Genomic DNA, 24,609 nt, shown 5'->3' with positions numbered 1-24,609 from the left:
CAGTCTGTCCCTCGTCTGCGCAGTCTCTGCAGTCAGTCTGTCCCTCGCCTGCGCAGTCTCTGCAGTCAGTCTGTCCTGCCCTCGTCTGCGCAGTCCCTGCAGTCAGTCTGTCCCTCGTCTGCGCAGTCCCTGCAGTCCTGTTGCTCGCCCCTGTGTCCTCGTCTGCGCAGTCTCTGCAGTCAGTCTGTCCCTCATCTGCGCAGTCCCTGCAGTCAGTCTGTCCCTCGCCTGCGCAGTCCCTGCAGTCAGTCTGTCCCTCGTCTGCGCAGTCCCTGCAGTCAGTCTGTCCCTCGTCTGCGCAGTCCCTGCAGTCAGTCTGACCCTCGTCTGCGCAGTCCCTGCAGTCAGTCTGTCCCTCGCCTGCGCAGTCCCTGCAGTCCTGTTGCTCGCCCCTGTGTCCTCGCCTGCGCAGTCCCTGCAGTCCTGTTGCTCGGCCCTGTGTCCTCGCCTGCGCAGTCCCTGCAGTCCTGTTGCTCGCCCCTGTGTCCTCGCCTGCGCAGTCCCTGCAGTCCTGTTGCTCGGCCCTGTGTCCTCGCCTGCGCAGTCCCTGCAGTCCTGTTGCTCGGCCCTGTGTCCTCGCCTGCGCAGTCCCTGCAGTCCTGTTGCTCGCCCCTTGTCCCATGCCGGTCCCGCGGGAGACACAGCTGTCCTCCACGCCTCTCCCTGTTCCTGCCTTCTTCAGCCAGGCGGAGCAGAGCTTCTCCCTGAAGAAGAGACGCCCGCAGCCAGACTCCTCCTCCTCCTCCTCCTCCTCCCCTCCGCCCCTGTCCCGCTCCCTGCCCCCCCGCCCCCCCTGCAAGGGCGCCCCCCCCCTCAGCCGCGTGTTCCCCCAGCGGGTGCCCTCCTGGAGCCACCCCCGCCCCCGGCCAGTGTCCCTGGCCCTGCCGCCTCCCCGCCAGCTGCCCTCCTCCCAGTACGACCCCAGCAGCCCCCAGTCCTACTTCCAGCAGTGCTTCTCCTGCCTGGGTCTGCTGGGCAGGGGCTCCTTCGGGGAGGTGTTCAAGGTGAGAGGGGGTACAGCACTGAGGGGGTACAGCACTGAGGGGGTCAGAGGGGAGGTGTTCAAGGTGAGGGGGTACAGCACTGAGGGGGTACAGCACTGAGGGGGTCAGAGGGGAGGTGTTCAAGGTGAGGGGGTACAGTCCTGATGGGGTACAGTCCTGAGGGGGTACAGCACTGAGGGGCTCCTTCGGGGAGGTGTTCAAGGTGAGGGGGTACAGCACTGATGGGGTACAGTCCTGAGGGGGTACAGCACTGAGGGGCTCCTTCGGGGAGGTGTTCAAGGTGAGGGGGTACAGCCCTGAGGGGGTACAGCACTGATGGGGTACAGTCCTGAGGGGGTACAGCACTGAGGGGCTCCTTCGGGGAGGTGTTCAAGGTGAGAGGGGGTACAGCACTGATGGGGTACAGTCCTGAGGGGGTCAGAGGGGAGGTGTTCAAGGTGAGAGGGGGTACAGTCCTGAGGGGGTACAGCACTGAGGGGCTCCTTCGGGGAGGTGTTCAAGGTGAGAGGGGTACAGCCCTGTGGGGGTACAGCACTGAGGGGGTCAGAGGGGAGGTGTTCAAGGTGAGAGGGGGTACAGCCCTGTGGGGGTACAGCACTGAGGGGGTCAGAGGGGAGGTGTTCAAGGTGAGAGGGGGTACAGCACTGAGGGGGTACAGTCCTGAGGGGGTCAGAGGGGAGGTGTTCAAGGTGAGAGGGGGTACAGTCCTGAGGGGGTCAGAGGGGAGGTGTTCAAGGTGAGAGGGGGTACAGTCCTGAGGGGGTCAGAGGGGAGGTGTTCAAGGTGAGAGGGGGTACAGCCCTGAGGGGGTCAGAGGGGAGGTGTTCAAGGTGAGAGGGGTACAGTACTGAGGGGGTCTCTCAGAGGGGGTGCAGTGCTGAGGGGGTCTCTCAGAAGGGGGTACAGTACTGAGGGGGTCTCTCACAGGGATGTACAGAAATGATTGGGGTCTCTCAGGGGGGTCTGTCTGTGTCACAGGTGCTCAGTCTGGACGACGGCCGCCTGTACGCGGTCAAGCGCTCTGTCCAGCGTTTCCGGGGCGACAGTGACCGGCAGCGCAGCCTGCGGGAGGCCCGGAACCACGAGTGCCTGCGGCCGCACCCCAACATCCTGGGGTTCCGGGGCGCGTGGGAGGAGGCGGGGCGCCTGTACATCCAGACGGAGCTGTGCGCGGGGAGCCTGCAGGGGCTGTGCGAGGGGGGCCCTCTGGCCGAGCTGCGGGTCTGGGGGTTCCTCTCGGACCTGCTGTGCGCCCTGCGCCACCTCCACGCCCAGGGCTTCCTGCACCTGGACCTCAAACCCGCCAACGTCTTCCTGTCCCCCGCGCAGCGCTGCAAGCTGGGCGACTTCGGCCTGCTGCTGCAGCTCGGGGGGCACGGCGCCGAGGCGCAGGAGGGGGACCCCCGCTACATGGCCCCCGAGCTGCTGAGAGGACACTACAGCCCCGCGGCGGACGTGTTCAGGTCAGTGTGTGTGTGTGTGTCTCCTGAGGACACTACAGCGCAGTGTGAGTGTGAGTGTGAGTGTGAGTGTGAGTGTGAGTGTGAGTGTGAGTGTGAGTGTGTGCTGCCCCAGGAGTCTCAGTGGGGAGGAGAGTGGTGTGTGTGGAGGGAGTATCTGGCTGAGAGAGAAGAGACTTGAACTGGCTCCTGTTTCTCGGTGTCCACAGTCTGGGACTGTCCATCCTGGAGCTGGCCTGTAACATGGAGCTGCCACAGAGCGGAGAGGACTGGCAGAGACTTCGCCAGGGACACCTGCCCACTGAGTTCACTGCAGGTACACCTGACCCCTCTCTCTCAGTGCAGTGTTAATGTCCTGGAGTGTCCAGTCAGTGTGTGTGTATTAACCCCCCTCTCTCTCTCAGTGCAGTGTTAATGTACTGGAGTGTCCAGTCAGTGTGTCTGTATTAACCCCTCTCTCTCTCAGTGCAGTGTTAATGTACTGGAGTGTCCAGTCAGTGTGTCTGTATTAACCCCTCTCTCTCTCAGTGCAGTGTTAATGTACTGGAGTGTCGAGTCAGGTTGTCTGTATGAACCCCTCTCTCTCTCAGTGCAGTGTTAATGTACTGGAGTGTCCAGTCAGTGTGTCTGTATTAACCCCTCTCTCTCAGTGCAGTGTTAATGTACTGGAGTGTCCAGTCAGTGTGTCTGTATTAACCCCTCTCTCTCTCAGTGCAGTGTTAATGTACTGGAGTGTCCAGTCAGTGTGTCTGTATTAACCCCTCTCTCTCTCAGTGCAGTGTTAATGTACTGGAGTGTCCAGTCAGTGTGTGTGTATTAACCCCTCTCTCTCTCAGTGCAGTGTTAATGTACTGGAGTGTCCAGTCAGTGTGTGTATTAACCCCCCCTCTCTCTCAGTGCAGTGTTCATGTACTGGAGTGTCCAGTCAGTGTGTGTGTATTAACCCCTCTCTCTCTCAGTGCAGTGTTAATGTACTGGAGTGTCCAGTCAGGGTGTCTGTATTAACCCCTCTCTCTCTCTCAGTGCAGTGTTACTGTACTGGAGTGTCCAGTCAGTGTGTCTGTATTAACCCCTCTCTCTCTCAGTGCAGTGTTAATGTACTGGAGTGTCCAGTCAGTCAGTGTGTTTCTCTCCCCACTGTCAGGGCTGTCGAAGGAGCTGCAGTCCGTGTTACACATGATGTTGAACCCCGACCCCTCTCTTAGGGCCACGGTGCCCCAGCTGCTGTCCCTGCCTGTGCTGAAAAGAATCCGTTGGAGGCGCAACATTACACTGGCTCTTGCTGAGATGGTGCTGTCCGTAACATCTCTGTGCCAGGTCTGTAGAAACAGGCCTCCATATCCATCTTATTACAGTGTTACTGTACTGGAGTGTCCAGTCAGTGTGTCTGTATGAACCCCTCTCTCTCTCAGTGCAGTGTTAATGTACTGGAGTGTCCAGTCAGTGTGTCTGTATTAACCCCTCTCTCTCAGTGCAGTGTTAATGTACTGGAGTGTCCAGTCAGTGTGTCTGTATTAACCCCTCTCTCTCTCTCAGTGCAGTGTTAATGTACTGGAGTGTCCAGTCAGTGTGTCTGTATTAACCCCTCTCTCTCTCAGTGCAGTGTTAATGTACTGGAGTGTCCAGTCAGTGTGTCTGTATTAACCCCTCTCTCTCTCAGTGCAGTGTTAATGTACTGGAGTGTCCAGTCAGTGTGTCTATTAACCCCTCTCTCTCTCTCAGTGCAGTGTTAATGTACTGGAGTGTCCAGTCAGTGTGTGTGTATTAACCCCTCTCTCTCTCAGTGCAGTGTTAATGTACTGGAGTGTCCAGTCAGTGTGTCTATTAACCCCTCTCTCTCTCTCAGTGCAGTGTTAATGTACTGGAGTGTCCAGTCAGTGTCTGTATTAACCCCTCTCTCTCCCTGTGTTTCAGAGTATGCTCTCGGTTCTTTGGGGAGTGCTGTCTTTTATCCCTCTTCCTCATTGGAAGGATGCCCCCCCCAACACACCTCCCACCGGAGACAGACAGAGACGCAGACTTTCTGGCTCTACTGAAGTTGAGACAGGCAGCCCGGGGGAAGAGGTGTTCACGTTACAGATGATAGATCCCGACCTGTCCCCATCACAGACTCTTTCATACAGGTAACTCATCGTTCTCTACTGTAGTGTCCAGTCAGTGTGTCTGTATTAACCCCTCTCTCTCTCAGTGCAGTGTTAATGTACTGGAGTGTCCAGTCAGTGTGTCTGTATTAACCCCTCTCTCTCTCAGTGCAGTGTTAATGTACTGGAGTGTCCAGTCAGTGTGTCTGTATTTACCCCTCTCTCTCTCAGTACAGTGTTAATGTACTGGAGTGTCCAGTCAGTGTGTCTGTATTGACCCCTCTCTCTCTCTCAGTGCAGTGTTAATGTACTGGAGTGTCCAGTCAGTGTGTGTGTATTAACCCCTCTCTCTCTCAGTGCAGTGTTAATGTACTGGAGTGTCCAGTCAGTGTGTCTGTATTAACCCCTCTCTCTCAGTGCAGTGTTAATGTGCTGGAGTGTCCAGTCAGTGTGTCTGTATTAACCCCTCTCTCTCTCAGTGCAGTGTTAATGTACTGGAGTGTCCAGTCAGTGTGTGTGTATTAACCCCTCTCTCTCAGTGCAGTGTTAATGTACTGGAGTGTCCAGTCAGTGTGTCTGTATTGACCCCTCTCTCTCTCTCAGTGCAGTGTTAATGTACTGGAGTGTCCAGTCAGTGTGTGTGTATTAACCCCTCTCTCTCTCAGTGCAGTGTTAATGTACTGGAGTGTCCAGTCAGTGTGTCTGTATTAACCCCTCTCTCTCTCTCAGTGCAGTGTTAATGTACTGGAGTGTCCAGCGTATTACCCCTGTATTTGTGTTTGCAGTGGCGTGTCCACAGGAAGCCCTTCTCCCCCAGGACAGTGCTGTCCTGCCGCTGACAGACAGACGTCCAGGTGAGTCTGCTGACCGGACGGAGAACCACAGTATGTGTGGGTGTGTGATGGCGCTCTCTGGGCTTGTCTGGGTGGTAACCCCCCTGTGTGCTCTGCAGGGCTGCCCAGTGCAGTGTAAGAGGGGGACCAAACAGAGAGGAGCCCTCCTCTTCCCAGAGTCTCTTGGCAGATCCTGGAGCCCGGACCACCTTCGAGCCCCGAAATCTCTTGAGCCTGTTTGAGGAGGCTGTGAGTGAGTGATAGTCTGAGACAGCCTGTTTCAGAGTGAGAGACATGGACATGTTGTCCACTGTCATCTCTGTAGAGATCAAGTCAACCTGCTCATAACTTCTGTGTACTGAGACCGCCAGACTGCAGAGACTCTGAGTGCTGAGCTGAGTGCTTTCTGAGGAGTCCTCCCTGATGAATCTTCCTTCCTGAGTGCCGTCTGAGGAGTCCTCCCTGACGAATCTTCTTTGAGGAGTCCTCTCTGCTGAGTTCTCTCTGAGGTGTCCCTGTGCTGGGCATGTCTTAAGAAGTGTCTCAGATTCCTGTGTTTTTCATCTTAAATCATATTAACTTATATCTGTGAAGGCGAACCAGTGACTTGTTAGATATGAAGCACATAACTTAAAGTTCTGGCAGTCAGGAAGGCCGCGTAGACAGACTCTACTGCGTGGGTGAATTTCAGACTCTGCTACAGTCTTTTCTTCTCAAGGAGACTTGTTTAGTGTGTTCCAGTCCAGCCAGTATGATGCTGTAACAGTACTGGGGAGAAATGAAGACCATCCAGCAGGTAGAAACACAGGAGAGGAGAGAACACTTAGTGATTGTCAAGAACACCTGTGCCATTGTAAGATTAATACAATTAATAAACTCCCCAGTGTTAAGATACTTAAATCCAGGGGAAGAAAACATTTTCGTTTGAATTTTTTCAACTGTGCAAATATTAAGACGAGAAAGTCATACGACTTGTTTTACTTAAAACATTTCATGTTGTTTCAATATAAAATGCAAGACCTGAGTCAAAATGTATTAAGTCCAATAGTTTCTATTTTAATAAAATCAATGTTAAGCAGGAGAAACAAGCTCCTTGACAATAAGAATGCAGCTTTTAGAGAAACAACAGATGCTGACGAGCCAGCAGCTCAGGCAGGGGGTCATTTGTGCAGATGCTGGTGATACTTCAGGAGATCTGAGGTACTAAAACTCTTCCCACACTGGGAGCAGCTGTAGGGTCTCTCCCCTGTGTGAGTGCGCTGGTGTGTAATCAGGTTGCTTGCCTGACTGAAGCTCTTCCCACACTGGGAGCAGCTGTAGGGTCTCTCCCCTGTGTGAGTGCGCTGGTGTCTAATCAGGTGTCCTGAGCTACTGAAGCTCTTCCCACACTGGGAGCAGCTGTAGGGTCTCTCCCCTGTGTGAGTGCGCTGGTGTCTAATCAGGTGTCCTGAGCTACTGAAGCTCTTCCCACACTGGGAGCAGCTGTAGGGTCTCTCCCCTGTGTGAGTGCGCTGGTGTCTAATCAGGTGTCCTGAGCTACTGAAGCTCTTCCCGCACTGGGAGCAGCTGTAGGGTCTCTCCCCTGTGTGAGTGCGCTGGTGTGTAATCAGGTCTCCTGAGCTACTGAAGCTCTTCCCACACTGGGAGCAGCTGTAGGGTCTCTCCCCTGTGTGAGTGCGCTGGTGTGTAATCAGGTGTCCTGAGCTACTGAAGCACTTCCCACACTGGGAGCAGCTGTAGGGTCTCTCCCCTGTGTGAGTGCGCTGGTGTGTAATCAGGTCTCCTGAGCTACTGAAACTCTTCCCGCACTGGGAGCAGCTGTAGGGTCTCTCCCCTGTGTGAGTGCGCTGGTGTGTAATCAGGTCTCCTGAGCTACTGAAGCTCTTCCCACACTGGGAGCAGCTGTAGGGTCTCTCCCCTGTGTGAGTGCGCTGGTGTGTAATCAGGTCTCCTGAGCTACTGAAGCTCTTCCCACACTGGGAGCAGCTGTAGGGTCTCTCCCCTGTGTGAGTGCGCTGGTGTCTAATCAGGTCTCCTGAGCTACTGAAGCTCTTCCCACACTGGGAGCAGCTGTAGGGTCTCTCCCCTGTGTGAGTGCGCTGGTGTGTAATCAGGTTGCTTGCCTGACTGAAGCTCTTCCCGCACTGGGAGCAGCTGTAGGATCTCTCCCCTGTGTGAGTGCGCTGGTGGAGTTTCAGGGTGTCCTCTCGGGAGAAACTCTTCCCACACTGGGAGCAGCTGTAGGGTCTCTCCCCTGTGTGAGTGCGCTGGTGTGTAATCAGGTTGCTTGCCTGACTGAAGCTCTTCCCACACTGGGAGCAGCTGTAGGGTCTCTCCCCTGTGTGAGTGCGCTGGTGTCTAATCAGGTGTCCTGAGCTACTGAAGCTCTTCCCGCACTGGGAGCAGCTGTAGGGTCTCTCCCCTGTGTGAGTGCGCTGGTGTGTAATCAGGTTGCTTGCCTGACTGAAGCTCTTCCCACACTGGGAGCAGCTGTAGGGTCTCTCCCCTGTGTGAGTGCGCTGGTGTGTAATCAGGTTGCTTGCCTGACTGAAGCTCTTCCCGCACTGGGAGCAGCTGTAGGGTCTCTCCCCTGTGTGAGTGCGCTGGTGTCTAATCAGGTGTCCTGAGCTACTGAAGCTCTTCCCGCACTGGGAGCAGCTGTAGGGTCTCTCCCCTGTGTGAGTGCGCTGGTGTCTAATCAGGTCTCCTGAGCTACTGAAGCTCTTCCCACACTGGGAGCAGCTGTAGGGTCTCTCCCCTGTGTGAGTGCGCTGGTGTCTAATCAGGTCTCCTGAGCTACTGAAGCTCTTCCCACACTGGGAGCAGCTGTAGGGTCTCTCCCCTGTGTGAGTGCGCTGGTGTGTAATCAGGTTGCTTGCCTGACTGAAGCTCTTCCCACACTGGGAGCAGCTGTAGGGTCTCTCCCCTGTGTGAGTGCGCTGGTGGAGTTTCAGGGTGCCCTCTCGGGAGAAACTCTTCCCACACTGGGAGCAGCTGTAGGGTCTCTCCCCTGTGTGAGTGCGCTCTGGGGAGAAGCTCTCCCCGCACTGGGAAGGATGGTGACCCTCCTGAGCTCTAGCGGGAGTGCTGGGGGAGGCAGGGGATGGCGGTGGCTGCTGTACTCTGTGCGGCGGCTGTAGGCTCTCGGCCCTGACCGCGCCAGACCTGAGCAGCCGCAGGTACTCCTGGGGGTGAGCCCGGCGGATGTGCCTGTGGAGGAAGAGCTCGGCGGTGAAGCACACGGAGCACTGAGAGCACGGAAACACCTGCGTGGCCTCTGGCTCACTGGGTCCTAGAGAGGAGACCGGGAGGATTGTCAGAGGGAGCGAGCAGGAATGGGGGCAGACATCTGAGGGGAGAAGGGTCGGGGCGGTTGTGAGGACGCGAGGAACAGAAACTCTAAAGGAGCACGTTCAGATGAACTAATCCTTCAGTGTACAGGCAGTCACAGGTGTACAAATATATTTAACTTAAGTGTTTTTTACATTAAACCCATCTGTTTGTGTCTTGATGCAGGATCTGTACACCAGCAACTTTGAATTTAATCTAAAGAACCCAAAGAGTTTCTAATTTAGCAGGCAGGAGTGACAGAGGAGTGAGACAAAGACACAGAGACGGCAGGAGTGAGACACAGAGAGGACAGGCGTGACAGAGCAGTGAGACAGAGAGACGACAGGAGTGACAGAGGAGTGAGACAGAGACACAGAGAGGACAGGCGTGACAGAGAGAGGACAGGAGAAACAGACAGAGGACAGGAGTGACAGGAGTGACAGAGAGGACAGGAGTGACAGTGAGACAGACAGAGGACAGGAGTGACAGTGAGACAGAGAGAGGGCAGGAGTGACAGTGAGACAGACAGAGGACAGGAGTGACCTCCTCCCCGGCTCTTGTTGTCCCAGATGAAGTCCCAGGTGATGCCCAGCTCCCTGCCGTACTCCTCTCCGTACCACACCAGCAGCTCGCTGCCGGGGGTGATGGGCTGGCAGCAGCGGTACAGGATGTGGCCACGGTGCTGGAAGGCCACCAGGTTCTGCTCCTCCTCGTTCCTGGCGCAGTTCACGTACCTGCAGGGGACGAGCGGTACTGAGACACGGCTCTCCACGGCGCTGAGACTGTCTGCTGACCAGCTCTGCGGCAAGGTCCGGACACAGACCAGGAACAGCAGACAAGCGCTTAACCCTCAGCACACCCCTGGACACTGTCAGCCCTCAGCACACCCCTGGACACTGACAGCCCTCAGCACACCCCTGGCAGCACACCCCTGGACACTGACAGCCCTCAGCACAGCCCTGGACACTGTCAGCCCTTGGCACACCCCTGGACACTGACAGCCCTCAGCACACCCCTGGCAGCACACCCCTGGACACTGACAGCCCCCAGCACAGCCCTGGACACTGACAGCCCCCAGCACAGACCTGGACACTGACAGCCCTTGGCACACTCCTGGACACTGACAGCCCTCAGCACACCCCTGACAGCACACCCCTGGACACTGTCAGCCCCCAGCACAGACCTGGACACTGACAGCCCTTGGCACACTCCTGGACACTGACAGCCCTCAGCACACCCCTGACAGCACACCCCTGGACACTGTCAGCCCTCAGCACACCCCCGGACACTGTCAGCCCTCAGCACACCCCTGGACACTGACAGCACACCCCTGGACACTGTCAGCCCTCAGCACACCCCTGGACACTGACAGCCCTCAGCACACCTCTGGACACTGACGGCACACCCCTGGACACTGTCAGCCCTCAGCACACCCCTGGACACTGACACCCTTGGCAACACACCCCTGGACACTGTCAGCCCTCAGCACGCCCCTGGACACTGTCAGCCCTCAGCACACCCATGCACACTGTCAGCCCTCAGCACACCCCTGGACACTGTCAGCCCTCAGCACACCCATGCACACTGTCAGCCCTCAGCACACCCCTGGACACTGTCAGCCCTCAGCACACCCATGCACACTGTCAGCCCTCAGCACACCCCCGCACACTGTCAGCCCTCAGCACACCCCCGCACACTGTCAGCCCTCAGCACACCCACCGCACACTGTCAGCCCGCAGCACACCCACCGCACACTGTCAGCCCTCAGCACACCCCCGCACACTGTCAGCCCTTAGCACACCCCCACACACTGTCAGCCCTCAGTACACCCCTGGACACTGACAGCCCTCAGTACACCCCTGGACACTGACAGCCCTCAGCACACCCCTGGACACTGTCAGCCCTCAGCACGCCCCTGGACACTGTCAGCCCTCAGCACACCCATGCACACTGTCAGCCCTCAGCACACCCATGCACACTGTCAGCCCTCAGCACACCCCCGCACACTGACAGCCCTCAGCACACCCCCACACACTGTCAGCCCTCAGCACACCCCCGGACACTGACAGCCCTCAGCACACCCCTGGACACTGACAGCACACCCCTGCACACTATCGGCCCTCAGCACACCCCCGGACACTGACGGCCGTCAGCACACCCCCGGACACTGACGGCACACCCCTGGACACTGACGGCACACCCCTGGACACTGATGGCCGTCAGCACACCCCCGGACACTGACGGCACACCCCTGGACACTGACGGCCCTCAGCACACCCCTGGACACTGACGGCCCTCAGCACACCCCTGGACACTGACGGCACACCCCTGGACACTGACAGCCCTCAGCACACCCCTGGACACTGTCTCACCTCATCCAGTTTGAGTGGGTTTCCTTCTTAGCATCAATATAGATGTGATCGTTCTTCCCCTGTGTGATCTGCAAGAGCAGGGCTGTTAGTACTCCTGAGAAACATGAAACTCTTAGGAACTTGTTAAACACTGTTACTCTACTGAGTCTAAAGAATCCCTTCCAAAGCTTTTCTCACAGAGGAGGAATCCATGTCCTCTCCCAGCTCTCGGTGCGACTGACTGCAGTTATCAGTGTTGCTGTAACAGTGTGGGACCGGTAAAGTTGATATCCCGTCTGAGGGGGCGGAGGCACCAGTGTGTGGTTATGAAAAACGCAAAAAGAAACCAGAAGAAAAATGCGCTGCTGTGCACAGCAACGTCCAGGCAACTGTGCTCGAATGCGACTGACTGCGACTGTGACTGCGACTGAGTGCGACTGCGACTGACTGTGACTGCGACAGACTGCGACTGCGACAGACTTCGACTGTGACTGACTGTAACTGCGACAGGCTGCGACTGTGACAGACTGCAACTGCGACTGCGATTGTGACAGACTGTGACAGGCTGCGACTGTGACTGACTGTGACTGCGACAGGCTGTGATTGAGACCGCGACTGTGACTGATTGCGTTTGTGACAGATTGTGACTGAGATGGCGACTGTGACTGACAGACTATGATTGTGACTGTGATTGACTATGATTGTGACAGACTGCGACTGTGACCGACTGTGACTGAGATGGCGACTGTGACTGTTTATGACAGACTTTGACTGAGACGGCGACTGTGACAGACTACAATTGTGACCGACTGTGACTGAGATGGCGACTGTGACTGTTTATGACAGACTTTGACTGAGATGGCGACTGTGACAGACTACGATTGTGACAGACTATGACTGAGATGGCGACTGTGACAGACCGTGACTGAGCCTGAGACTTACCACCCAGGAGTATCCGCTCAGCACTGCCTCCTCCTCACTGGCCAGCTCTCCCTCGTAGGGGCCATAGTGCACCCCGGCTGGGATGAGGGCACCCGTGTTAAAGACCCCCAGCCCCGCTCCGGGGATCTGGGACTCCCTGATGCTCAGGCCCTGAGGCAGAGTGTGCCGAGCCCTTGCCGGCAGGCCCAGCTCGGCTGGGATGTCAGGGACAAAGGTGGGCGGGCCGTGTGCCTCACAGTGCTCCAGGAAGAAGGACCCGCACTCCTCGCAGTCTGGCAGAGACAGAGGGACAGAGCGGGGTCAGATCCACTGCACGTGTTCTCCAGCTGCTTCGCGCCAGACTGCTAGCAGCTTGGATTTGAGGTCACAGATTCCTCTGTCATTTGAGCTTCAGATTCCTGAGCTATTATATTCTTCAGATTTCCCGTTCTGTTCTTTTGTCTATTCCTGCTACACGAGTACAGTTCTGGAAGAGCCTGCAGCTCCTGAATCTCTAACAGACTGTATTGCTACTGACGGGGGGGACTTTCTGCTCCTCAGCTGCTCCTGTTAAGTCCTGTGCGCCAGCGCTATCGTGTCCCGGGATGGTACACGGGGGGTGCAGGGGGCCCCTCTGTTGTGCGCTGTGGAGGAGCTGTGAAACGGTGGACGGTGTCGTGGCCGGGCGTGTGGCCCGGGTCACCACTCACACAGGTAGTCGTCATCCTTGGGCACGTCCTCCTCAGTGTAGAGGACTCTCGGCCTCCTGCGCAGGCTGTACCCCCCGAAGTGCAGCTGCGGCTGGAGCCCGTGTCTCGTGGGCACTGCTGAAAGGGGGAACATGCGGTCAGAGCTCTCTTCCTCCTGCGTCTTCCTTAGTGTTCATGTTCAGTTCTCGTGACAGTTTCTCTCTGCTGTGCTCCTGCAGGCCAGCCGCACACTACTGGCCACTCTCAGGCAGGAGGTCTGGTCAGTGTTGCCCTCTGTGCTGGAATCTATTAGTGAGTCCTTGACACCGACAGCGGTCAGCATGGCAGTGAAACAGTCTGACACGCAGCACAAAGCACATCAGCCTGCTCTGGTAGGCCATGGCCTTGGCTTTAGTATTGATTCATACGGTCCGTTCAACTGCGACCTGCTACTGTGAGCTTGCGGTCTGTGAGCAGTGTGATCTGTGAGCTTCACTGGGTTACAAGTGAACAACACAAACAGGTTTGAGGTCAGCTGATCAGCCTGATCTACTTTACCTGCTGTAAATCCAGGTCTGCAATTGTAAATGACCTTCTACTGGAATTATGTTTTGAAAAGGAATGTTGTTGTGTTGTAGTTTCTCCTTAATCACAGTCATGCTCACTGCAGCGGGCTGCGCCAGTATCTACGAGGTGCCTGGCCACACCTAACTGTCACTTGGCACCAGTTACCAAGGTAATTAGTTTGACAGGAGACCTGAGCCACCTGGAGGCTGTCATCCTGCTCGCCAGCCTCAGGTGGTTCAGGGCGACATGAGCCATGAGCTGGCAGTGCTGGAGACTCTGTCACAGAGTTCGCTATGCCTCGGGCTTCGCCCCAGGTTCTCCAGGCCAGCTCATGCTCTGCTTGTTTCCTGGATTCTGCCCCCACTGTTTCACCCCGACTTCGTTCCTCAGATTTGCCCCTGGCGCTTCGTACTATGTCCCTGTGTGTGTGTGGACTCTGTCTGTTCCTCCCCCCAGCTCTGAGTTTGCATCTCCCCTTGTGCTGTGCTTCGCTGGTTACCTGGCTTGGACTTGGCCCGTTTCTGGACTTCCACCCTGGACTCACAGCACAAGGGGTATCTCGCAGTATGAGCCTGACTCCTGCCTGCTCTTGGGCTTATTTACAGAAATGTGCTGCTACCTTACTTTCTGCAGCAGTGACGAGTTACTGTCAAGCCGGCAGTTCTGCCTCACAGCCCGACAGCCCCCGTCAGGTTTAAAACAGTATGACCAGACTCTCTTGGGCAGCTCTCATCTGGTTTGGACACGCTGATTCACAGGGTGAGCAGACCCTTTCAGATCTAATCCGGTTTAAATGCTCACAGTGTGAACGGCCTTCCTCAGGTGCAGTGTGGTTCCCAGTGTCATCTCCTGCGGCCTCATTAGGACTGGATGCAGAGAGAGAAATAGCCTCTGTAGTGGGGTGGGTATCACCTGTGTCTTGACGAGCAGTGGACTCCGGAGCTCCCTGTGGTGTCAACAAAACATCAGTAATTGGAAATAATGGATCTGGAGTCATTCAAGGCCACTGCAGAGATTAGTTATCCTGCTGAGCAGCTCCTGACAGAACTGTGGACTGAAAGTCACCTGGCGGTGGTCTGCGATGGGAGCGCCGCCCTCACTGTCCTGTCGGTTCCCTGGCCCTGACCGCCTCTCTGTGGACGAAGACAGGGACACGTCTCAATGTCCTGTTGCCTGCCCGCCTGTCAGTCCACCCGTTTTCTATAGTGTTGACTCAATACAGGATCAGAAGGGAGCCACAGCCTCTCGCAGCAGGGGACGGGCGCAAAGTGGGGACACCCTGGACGGGACGCCAGTCCATCGCAGGGCAGACGGACACAAACACAGAAAGGCACTCGCCCGCCCCAGGGCCAGTTTCCCCAGAAGCCAGTTAACCTACCAGCACATTTGGACTTTGTGGGAGGAAACTGGAGCACCTGGAGGAAACCCACAGGAACATGGGGAGAACATACAAACTCCACAGGGCCCCAGGGCCGAGAGGCAGCAATGCTACCCACTATTGTCACTGTCCACATTCCCCACGCCAGGCCGAGTCCGAGAGCAGACTGGGGAATGAGTCCAGAGCAGTGTGTGTCGCAGACAACATGTCTACCTGCTCCTGACGAGCCATCGTGCCCACAGTTCCCAGGATTCAGTGTCTGTGCCTGCTGACACACTGCCTCTTCCTTCGCTAAACACAGCGCTTAAGCTGCTGCCCTACGCTGGTGTGAACACACTGTTCACTCTCGCCTGGCAGCAGATACACACCTGCTCCCCTACGCTGGTGTGAACAGACTGTTCACTCTCACCCAGCTGCAGTTACACACCTGCTCCCCTCACCTGGTGTGAACACACTGTTCACTCTCGCCTGGCAGCAGATACACACCTGCTCCCCTACACTGGTGTGAACAGACTGTTCACTCTCACCCAGCTGCAGTTACACACCTGCTCCCCTACGCTGGTGTGAACACACTGTTCACTCTCGCCTGGCAGCAGATACACACCTGCTCCCCTACGCTGGTGTGAACAGACTCCTCACTCTCACCCGGCTGCAGTTACACACCTGCTCCCCTCACCTGGTGTGAACAGACTGTTCACTCTCGCCCGGCTGCAGTTACACACCTGCTCCCCTCACCTGGTGTGAACAGACTCCTCACTCTCACCCGGCTGCAGTTACACACCTGCTCCCCTCACCTGGTGTGAACAGACTGTTCACTCTCACCCGGCTGCAGTTACACACCTGCTCCCCTCACCTGGTGTGAACAGACTGTTCACTCTCGCCTGGCTGCAGTTACACACCTGCTCCCCTACGCTGGTGTGAACAGACTGTTCACTCTCGCCTGGCTGCAGTTACACACCTGCTCCCCTACGCTGGTGTGAACAGACTCCTCACTCTCACCCGGCTGCAGTTACACACCTGCTCCCCTAACCTGATGTGAACAGACTCCTCACTCTCACCTGGCTGCAGTTACACACCTGCTCCCCTCACCTGGTGTGAACAGACTCCTCACTCTCACCCGGCTGCAGTTACACACCTGCTCCCCTAACCTGATGTGAACAGACTCCTCACTCTCACCTGGCTGCAGTTACACACCTGCTCCCCTACGCTGGTGTGAACAGACTCCTCACTCTCGCCCGGCTGCAGTTACACACCTGCTCCCCTACGCTGGTGTGAACAGACTGTTCACTCTCGCCTGGCTGCAGTTACACACCTGCTCCCCTACGCTGGTGTGAACAGACTCCTCACTCTCACCCGGCTGCAGTTACACACCTGCTCCCCTCACCTGGTGTGAACACACTGTTCACTCTCGCCTGGCTGCAGTTACACACCTGCTCCCCTACGCTGGTGTGAACAGACTCCTCACTCTCACCCGGCTGCAGTTACACACCTGCTCCCCTACGCTGGTGTGAACAGACTCCTCACTCTCACCCCGCTGCAGTTACACACCTGCTCCCCTCACCTGGTGTGAACAGACTCCTCACTCTCACCCGGCTGCAGTTACACACCTGCTCCCCTAACCTGATGTGAACAGACTCCTCACTCTCACCTGGCTGCAGTTACACACCTGCTCCCCTCACCTGGTGTGAGCAGACTGTTCACTCTCGCCTGGCTGCAGTTACACACCTGCTCCCCTCACCAGGTGTGAACAGACTCCTCACTCTCGCCCGGCTGCAGTTACACACCTGCTCCCCTACGCTGGTGTGAACAGACTGTTCACTCTCGCCTGGCTGCAGTTACACACCTGCTCCCCTACGCTGGTGTGAACAGACTCCTCACTCTCGCCCGGCTGCAGTTACACACCTGCTCCCCTCACCTGGTATGAACAGACTGTTCACTCTCACCTGGCTGCAGTTACACACCTGCTCCCCTCACCTGGTGTGAACACACTGTTCACTCTCGCCTGGCTGCAGTTACACACCTGCTCCCCTACGCTGGTGTGAACAGACTGTTCACTCTCGCCCGGCTGCAGTTACACACCTGCTCCCCTACGCTGGTGTAAACAGACTCCTCACTCTCGCCCGGCTGCAGTTACACACCTGCTCCCCTCACCTGGTATGAACAGACTGTTCACTCTCACCTGGCTGCAGTTACACACCTGCTCCCCTCACCTGGTGTGAACAGACTGTTCACTCTCACCTGGCTGCAGTTACACACCTGCTCCCCTCACCAGGTGTGAACAGACTGTTCACTCTCACCTGGCTGCAGTTACACACCTGCTCCCCTCACCTGGTGTGAACAGACTGTTCACTCTCGCCCGGCTGCAGATACACACCTGCTCCCCTACGCTGGTGTGAACAGACTCCTCACTCTCACCCCGCTGCAGTTACACACCTGCTCCCCTCACCTGGTGTGAACAGACTCCTCACTCTCGCCCGGCTGCAGTTACACACCTGCTCCCCTCACCTGGTATGAACAGACTGTTCACTCTCACCTGGCTGCAGTTACACACCTGCTCCCCTCACCTGGTGTGAACAGACTGTTCACTCTCACCTGGCTGCAGTTACACACCTGCTCCCCTCACCAGGTGTGAACAGACTGTTCACTCTCACCTGGCAGCAGATACACACCTGCTCCCCTACGCTGGTGTGAACAGACTCCTCACTCTCGCCCGGCTGCAGTTACACACCTGCTCCCCTACGCTGGTGTGAACAGACTGTTCACTCTCACCCGGCTGCAGTTACACACCTGCTCCCCTACGCTGGTGTGAACAGACTGTTCACTCTCGCCCGGCTGCAGTTACACACCTGCTCCCCTACGCTGGTGTGAACAGACTGTTCACTCTCGCCCGGCTGCAGATACACACCTGCTCCCCTCACCTGGTGTGAACAGACTCCTCACTCTCGCCTGGCTGCAGTTACACACCTGCTCCCCTCACCTGGTGTGAACAGACTGTTCACTCTCGCCCGGCTGCAGATACACACCTGCTCCCCTCACCTGGTGTGAACAGACTCCTCACTCTCACCCGGCTGCAGTTACACACCTGCTCCCCTCACCTGGTGTGAACAGACAGTTCAGTCTCACCTGGCTGCACTTTTTGGACCTTTGGAGAACTTGAATGTCTCTGATCCTCCTCTTGAGACAGGCTGGGAGCAGCGCCTGGGTCCCCCGATCTGGAACCAGTATCAGTCCTGGTGTTACTGGAACGGGGCTGAGAGATTAGACAGATGAAAGATCAGAGTCAAACACTGCTGGAGACCCTGAGGACAGGAGAGCACTGGGAGCTACAGGACAGGACTGGTAGGTTACAGCACTGAGCACACTGCTGGAGACCCTGAGGACAGGAGAGCACTGGGAGCTACAGGACAGGACTGGTAGGGTTACAGCACTGAGCACACTGCTGGAGACCCTGAGGACAGGAGAGCACTGGGAGCTACAGGACAGGACAGGACTGGTAGGTTACAGCACTGAGCACACTGCTGGAGACCCTGAGGACAGGAGAGCACTGGGAGCTACAGGACAGGACTGGTAGGTTACAGCACTGAGCACACTGCTGGAGACCCTGAGAACAGGAGAGCACTGGGAGCTACAGGACAGGACTGGTAGGTTACAGCACTGAGCACACTGCTGGAGACCCTGAGGACAGGAGAGCACTGGGAGCTACAGGACAGGACTGGTAGGTTACAGCACTGAGCACACTGCTGGAGACCCTGAGGACAGGAGAGCACTGGGAGCTACAGGACAGGACTGGTAGGTTACAGCACTGAGCACACTGCTGGAGACCCTGAGGACAGGAGAGCACTGGGAGCTACAGGACAGGACTGGTAGGTTACAGCACTGAGCACACTGCTGGAGACCCTGAGGACAGGAGAGCACTGGGAGCTACAGGACAGGACTGGTAGGTTACAGCACTGAGCACACTGCTGGAGACCCTGAGGACAAGAGAGCACTGGGAGCTACAGGACAGGACAGGACTGGTAGGTTACAGCACTGAGCACACTGCTGGAGACCCTGAAGACAGGAGAGCACTGGGAGCTACAGGACAGGACAGGACTGGTAGGTTACAGCACTGAGCACACTGCTGGAGACCCTGAGGACAGGAGAGCACTGGGAGCTACAGGACAGGACTGGTAGGTTACAGCACTGAGCACACTCCTGGAGACCCTGAGGACAGGAGAGCACTGGGAGCTACAGGACAGGACTGGTAGGTTACAGCACTGAGCACACTGCTGGAGACCCTGAGGACAGGAGAGCACTGGGAGCTACAGGACAGGACAGGACTGGTAGGTTACAGCACTGAGCACACTGCTGGAGACCCTGAGGACAGGAGAGCACTGGGAGCTACAGGACAGGACTGGTAGGTTACAGCACTGAGCACACTGCTGGAGACCCTGAGGACAGGAGAGCACTGGGAGCTACAGGACAGGACAGGACTGGTAGGTTACAGCACTGAGCACACTGCTGGAGACCCTGAGGACAAGAGAGCACTGGGAGCTACAGGACAGGACAGGACTGGTAGGTTACAGCACTGAGCACACTGCTGGAGACCCTGAGGACAGGAGAGCACTGGGAGCTACAGGACAGGACTGGTAGGTTACAGCACTGAGCACACTGCTGGAGACCCTGAGGACAAGAGAGCACTGGGAGCTACAGGACAGGACTGGTAGGTTACAGCACTGAGCACACTGCTGGAGACCCTGAGGACAGGAGAGCACTGGGAGCTACAGGACAGGACAGGACTGGTAGGTTACAGCACTAAGGGCGAAGGGTTGCAGGAGTGTCTTGTAAGCACCTGGCTGCTGTCCCGACTCAGGGCCACAGCCGGACTCCTACTGGCGGTGCGTCTGGGGGGAGCGCTCACTGCTCTGCCAGCAGGGGGACGAAATCTTCCTCCTGTGGGAAAAATACACAAGCTGAGGAGTCAGTTGTGTTGCTGTGTGTCTCGGGGGTTAGTGAGGAGAGTCAGATGTGTTGTTGTGTGTCACGGGGGTGAGTGAGGAGAGTCAGATGTGTTGCTGTGTGTCCTCAGTCTGTGACAGTGTGTTGCTCCTCAGTCAGTGACAGTGTGTTGCTCAGTGACAGTGTGTTGCTCCTCAGTCAGTGACAGTGTGTTGCTCCTCAGTCAGTGGGAGTGTGTTGCTCAGTGACAGTGTGTTGCTCCTCAGTCAGTGACAGTGTGTTGCTCAGTGACAGTGTGTTGCTCAGTCAGTGACAGTGTGTTGCTCCTCAGTCTGTGACAGTGTGTTGCTCAGTGACAGTGTGTTGCTCAGTCAGTGACAGTGTGTTGCTCCTCAGTCTGTGACAGTGTGTTGCTCAGTGACAGTGTGTTGCTCCTCAGTCAGTGACAGTGTGTTGCTCAGTGACAGTGTGTTGCTCCTCAGTCAGTGACAGTGTGTTGCTCAGTGACAGTGTGTTGCTCAGTCAGTGACAGTGTGTTGCTCCTCAGTCTGTGACAGTGTGTTGCTCAGTGACAGTGTGTTGCTCAGTCAGTGACAGTGTGTTGCTCCTCAGTCTGTGACAGTGTGTTGCTCAGTGACAGTGTGTTGCTCCTCAGTCAGTGACAGTGTGTTGCTCAGTGACAGTGTTTTGCTCAGTCAGTGACAGTGTGTTGCTCAGTGACAGTGTGTTGCTCCTCAGTCAGTGACAGTGTGTTGCTCCTCAGTCAGTGGGAGTGTGTTGCTCAGTGACAGTGTGTTGCTCAGTCTGTGACAGTGTGTTGCTCAGTGACAGTGTGTTGCTCCTCAGTCAGTGACAGTGTGTTGCTCAGTGACAGTGTGTTGCTCAGTCAGTGACAGTGTGTTGCTCAGTGACAGTGTGTTGCTCAGTCAGTGACAGTGTGTTGCTCCTCAGTCAGTGACAGTGTGTTGCTCAGTGACAGTGTGTTGCTCAGTCAGTGACAGTGTGTTGCTCCTCAGTCAGTGGGAGTGTGTTGCTCAGTCAGTGACAGTGTGTTGCTCCTCAGTCAGTGACAGTGTGTTGCTCAGTGACAGTGTGTTGCTCAGTCAGTGACAGTGTGTTGCTCCTCAGTCTGTGACAGTGTGTTGCTCAGTGACAGTGTGTTGCTCAGTCAGTGACAGTGTGATCCTCTTCAGTCAGTGACAGTGTGTTGCTCCTCAGTCAGTGACAGTGTGTTGCTCAGTGACAGTGTGTTGCTCAGTCAGTGACAGTGTGTTGCTCAGTGACAGTGTGTTGCTCCTCAGTCAGTGACAGTGTGATCCTCTTCAGTCAGTGACAGTGTGTTGCTCCTCAGTCAGTGGGAGTGTGTTGCTCAGTGACAGTGTGTTGCTCCTCAGTCAGTGACAGTGTGTTGCTCCTCAGTCTGTGACAGTGTGTTGCTCCTCAGTCTGTGACAGTGTGTTGCTCAGTGACAGTGTGTTGCTCCTCAGTCAGTGACAGTGTGTTGCTCAGTGACAGTGTGTTGCTCCTCAGTCAGTGACAGTGTGTTGCTCAGTGACAGTGTGTTGCTCAGTCAGTGACAGTGTGTTGCTCAGTGACAGTGTGTTGCTCAGTCAATGACAGTGTGTTGCTCCTCAGTCTGTGACAGTGTGTTGCTCAGTGACAGTGTGTTGCTCAGTCAGTGACAGTGTGTTGCTCCTCAGTCAGTGACAGTGTGTTGCTCAGTGACAGTGTGTTGCTCAGTCAGTGGGAGTGTGTTGCTCAGTGACAGTGTGTTGCTCAGTCAGTGACAGTGTGTTGCTCAGTGACAGTGTGTTGCTCCTCAGTCAGTGACAGTGTGTTGCTCCTCAGTCAGTGGGAGTGTGTTGCTCAGTGACAGTGTGTTGCTCAGTCAGTGACAGTGTGTTGCTCAGTGACAGTGTGTTGCTCAGTCAATGACAGTGTGTTGCTCCTCAGTCTGTGACAGTGTGTTGCTCCTCAGTCAGTGGGAGTGTGTTGCTCAGTGACAGTGTGTTGCTCAGTCAGTGACAGTGTGTTGCTCAGTGACAGTGTGTTGCTCAGTCAGTGACAGTGTGTTGCTCCTCAGTCTGTGACAGTGTGTTGCTCAGTGACAGTGTGTTGCTCCTCAGCCAGTGGGAGTGTGTTGCTCAGTGACAGTGTGTTGCTCAGTCAGTGACAGTGTGTTGCTCAGTGACAGTGTGTTGCTCAGTCAGTGACAGTGTGTTGCTCAGTGACAGTGTGTTGCTCAGTCAATGACAGTGTTTTGCTCCTCAGTCTGTGACAGTGTGTTGCTCAGTGACAGTGTGTTGCTCCTCAGTCAGTGACAGTGTGTTGCTCAGTGACAGTGTGTTGCTCCTCAGTCAGTGACAGTGTGTTGCTCAGTCAGTGGGAGTGTGTTGCTCAGTGACAGTGTGTTGCTCAGTCAGTGACAGTGTATTGCTCAGTGACAGTGTGTTGCTCAGTCAGTGACAGTGTGTTGCTCCTCAGTCTGTGACAGTGTGTTGCTCAGTGACAGTGTGTTGCTCAGTCAGTGACAGTGTGTTGCTCAGTGACAGTGTGTTGCTCAGTCAATGACAGTGTGTTGCTCCTCAGTCTGTGACAGTGTGTTGCTCAGTGACAGTGTGTTGCTCCTCAGTCAGTGACAGTGTGTTGCTCAGTGACAGTGTGTTGCTCCTCAGTCAGTGACAGTGTGTTGCTCCTCAGTCAGTGACAGTGTGTTGCTCAGTGACAGTGTGTTGCTCAGTCAGTGACAGTGTGTTGCTCAGTGACAGTGTGTTGCTCAGTCAATGACAGTGTGTTGCTCCTCAGTCTGTGACAGTGTGTTGCTCAGTGACAGTGTGTTGCTCAGTCAGTGACAGTGTGTTGCTCCTCAGTCAGTGACAGTGTGTTGCTCAGTGACAGTGTGTTGCTCAGTCAGTGGGAGTGTGTTGCTCAGTGACAGTGTGTTGCTCCTCAGTCAGTGACAGTGTGTTGCTCAGTGACAGTGTGTTGCTCAGTCAATGACAGTGTGTTGCTCCTCAGTCTGTGACAGTGTGTTGCTCAGTGACAGTGTGTTGCTCAGTCAGTGACAGTGTGTTGCTCCTCAGTCAGTGACAGTGTGATCCTCTTCAGTCAGTGACAGTGTGTTGCTCCTCAGTCAGTGACAGTGTGTTGCTCTGGCCCTCAGCTTACGGGGTGCCTGGCGCTCCAGACTGGGGGTCCACTCCTCCTCCGAGTCACTGCGGTCAGCAGCAGGGGGCGCTGTCCTCCTGTCTCTGCTGCGGCACATGAAGACTGGAGTGGGAGAGCTGAGGCCTGAGCAGGCAGACAGGAGAGCAGCCTGTACTACAGCTGTTACACACCTCAGTGTGTGGGGGTGACGGCGTGTAGAGGCTGGGGTACCTCAGTGTGTGGGGGTGACAGTGTGTGGAGGCAGGGGTACCTCAGTGTGTGGGGGTGACAGCGTGTGGAGGCAGGGGTACCTCAGTGTGTGGGGGTGACGGCGTGTGGAGGCTGGGGTACCTCAGTGTGTGGGGGTAACAGCGTGTAGAGGCTGGGGTACCTCAGTGTGTGGGGGTGACAGTCTGGAGGCTGGGGTACCTCAGTGTGTGGGGGTGACAGCGTGTGGAGGCAGGGGTACCTCAGTGTGTGGGGGTGACAGCGTGTGGAGGCTGGGGTACCTCAGTGTGTGGGGGTGTGTGGAGGCTGGGGTACCTCAGTGTGTGGGGGTGTGTGTAGAGGCTGGGGTACCTCAGTGTGTGGGGGTGACAGCGTGTGGAGGCAGGGGTACCTCAGTGTGTGGGGGTAACAGTGTGTGGAGGCAGGGGTACCTCAGTGTATGGGGGTGTGTGTAGAGGCTGGGGTACCTCAGTGGGTGGGGGTGACAGCATGTGGAGGCAGGGGTACCTCAGTGTGTGGGGGTGTGTAGAGGCTGGGGTACCTCAGTGTGTGGAGGTGACAGTGTGTGGAGGCTGGGGTACCTCAGTGTGTGGGGGTGTGTGGAGGCTGGGGTACCTCAGTGTGTGGGGGTGACAGCGTGTGGAGGCAGGGGTACCTCAGTGTGTGGGGGTGTGTGGAGGCTGGGGTACCTCAGTGTGTGGGGGTGACAGCGTGTGGAGGCAGGGGTACCTCAGTGTGTGGGGGTGTGTGTGGAGGCTGGGGTACCTCAGTGTGTGGGGGTGACAGCGTGTGGAGGCTGGGGTACCTCAGTGTGTGGGGGTGACAGCGTGTGGAGGCAGGGGTACCTCAGTGTGTGGGGGTGTGTGTGGAGGCTGGGGTACCTCAGTGTGTGGGGGTGACAGCGTGTGGAGGCTGGGGTACCTCAGTGTGTGGGGGTGACAGCGTGTGGAGGCAGGGGTACCTCAGTGTGTGGGGGTGTGTGTGGAGGCTGGGGTACCTCAGTGTGTGGGGGTGACAGCGTGTGGAGGCTGGGGTACCTCAGTGTGTGGGGGTGTGTGTGGAGGCTGGGGTACCTCAGTGTGTGGGGGTGACAGCGTGTGGAGGCAGGGGTACCTCAGTGTGTGGGGGTGACAGTGTGTGGAGGCTGGGGTACCTCAGTGTGTGGGGGTGTGTGTGGAGGCAGGGGTACCTCAGTGTGTGGGGGTGTGTGTGGAGGCTGGGGTACCTCAGTGTGTGGGGGTGACAGCGTGTGGAGGCTGGGGTACCTCAGTGTGTGGGGGTGTGTGTGGAGGCAGGGGTACCTCAGTGTGTGGGGGTGTGTGTGGAGGCTGGGGTACCTCAGTGTGTGGGGGTGACAGCGTGTGGAGGCTGGGGTACCTCAGTGTGTGGGGGTGTGTGTGGAGGCTGGGGTACCTCAGTGTGTGGGGGTGACAGCGTGTGGAGGCTGGGGTACCTCAGTGTGTGGGGGTGACAGCGTGTGGAGGCAGGGGTACCTCAGTGTGTGGGGGTGTGTGTGGAGGCTGGGGTACCTCAGTGTGTGGGGGTGACAGTGTGTGGAGGCTGGGGTACCTCAGTGTGTGAGGGTGACAGTCTGGAGGCTGGGGTACCTCAGTGTGTGGGGGTGTGTGTGGAGGCTGGGGTACCTCAGTGTGTGGGGGTGACAGCGTGTGGAGGCTGGGGTA

General features: G+C 56.7%; 2 protein-coding genes across 2 annotated transcripts in view; one reads left to right on the top strand and one right to left on the bottom strand.

Moving 5' to 3' along the window:
• The first annotated feature begins 614 nt into the window (after positions 1–614).
• Positions 615–6,294, top strand: pkmyt1 (protein kinase, membrane associated tyrosine/threonine 1). The gene is made up of 7 exons (XM_088909113.1): positions 615–1,004; positions 1,983–2,467; positions 2,674–2,780; positions 3,609–3,781; positions 4,379–4,587; positions 5,331–5,399; positions 5,498–6,294. Exons 1-7 carry the CDS (start codon positions 621–623, stop codon positions 5,637–5,639), a joined length of 1,569 nt encoding a protein of 522 aa, XP_088765239.1. The 5' UTR covers positions 615–620; the 3' UTR covers positions 5,640–6,294.
• A 244-nt stretch (positions 6,295–6,538) lies between these two features.
• Positions 6,539–24,609, bottom strand: part of LOC148810301 (uncharacterized) — a 39,846-nt gene continuing 21,775 nt past the window's right edge. Inside the window, exons 4-16 of the mRNA XM_088909100.1 lie at positions 22,721–22,843; positions 19,405–19,546; positions 17,738–17,864; positions 17,266–17,328; positions 14,302–14,369; positions 13,736–13,770; positions 12,925–13,026; positions 12,691–12,807; positions 12,002–12,273; positions 11,081–11,148; positions 9,252–9,442; positions 8,443–8,670; positions 6,539–8,403 (exon numbers count right to left, since the gene is read on the bottom strand). Of these exons, the coding sequence (XP_088765226.1) occupies positions 6,539–8,403; positions 8,443–8,670; positions 9,252–9,442; positions 11,081–11,148; positions 12,002–12,273; positions 12,691–12,807; positions 12,925–13,026; positions 13,736–13,770; positions 14,302–14,369; positions 17,266–17,328; positions 17,738–17,864; positions 19,405–19,546; positions 22,721–22,843 (3,401 nt within the window). The remainder of the gene's footprint in view (positions 8,404–8,442; positions 8,671–9,251; positions 9,443–11,080; positions 11,149–12,001; positions 12,274–12,690; positions 12,808–12,924; positions 13,027–13,735; positions 13,771–14,301; positions 14,370–17,265; positions 17,329–17,737; positions 17,865–19,404; positions 19,547–22,720; positions 22,844–24,609) is intronic.

This window comes from Atractosteus spatula (genome assembly GCF_055471065.1).
Source record: "Atractosteus spatula isolate fAtrSpa1 chromosome 5 unlocalized genomic scaffold, fAtrSpa1.hap1 SUPER_5_unloc_1, whole genome shotgun sequence".
NCBI classification, from domain to species: domain Eukaryota; kingdom Metazoa; phylum Chordata; class Actinopteri; order Semionotiformes; family Lepisosteidae; genus Atractosteus; species Atractosteus spatula.
This window is presented reverse-complemented; position numbering and strand designations above follow the sequence as displayed.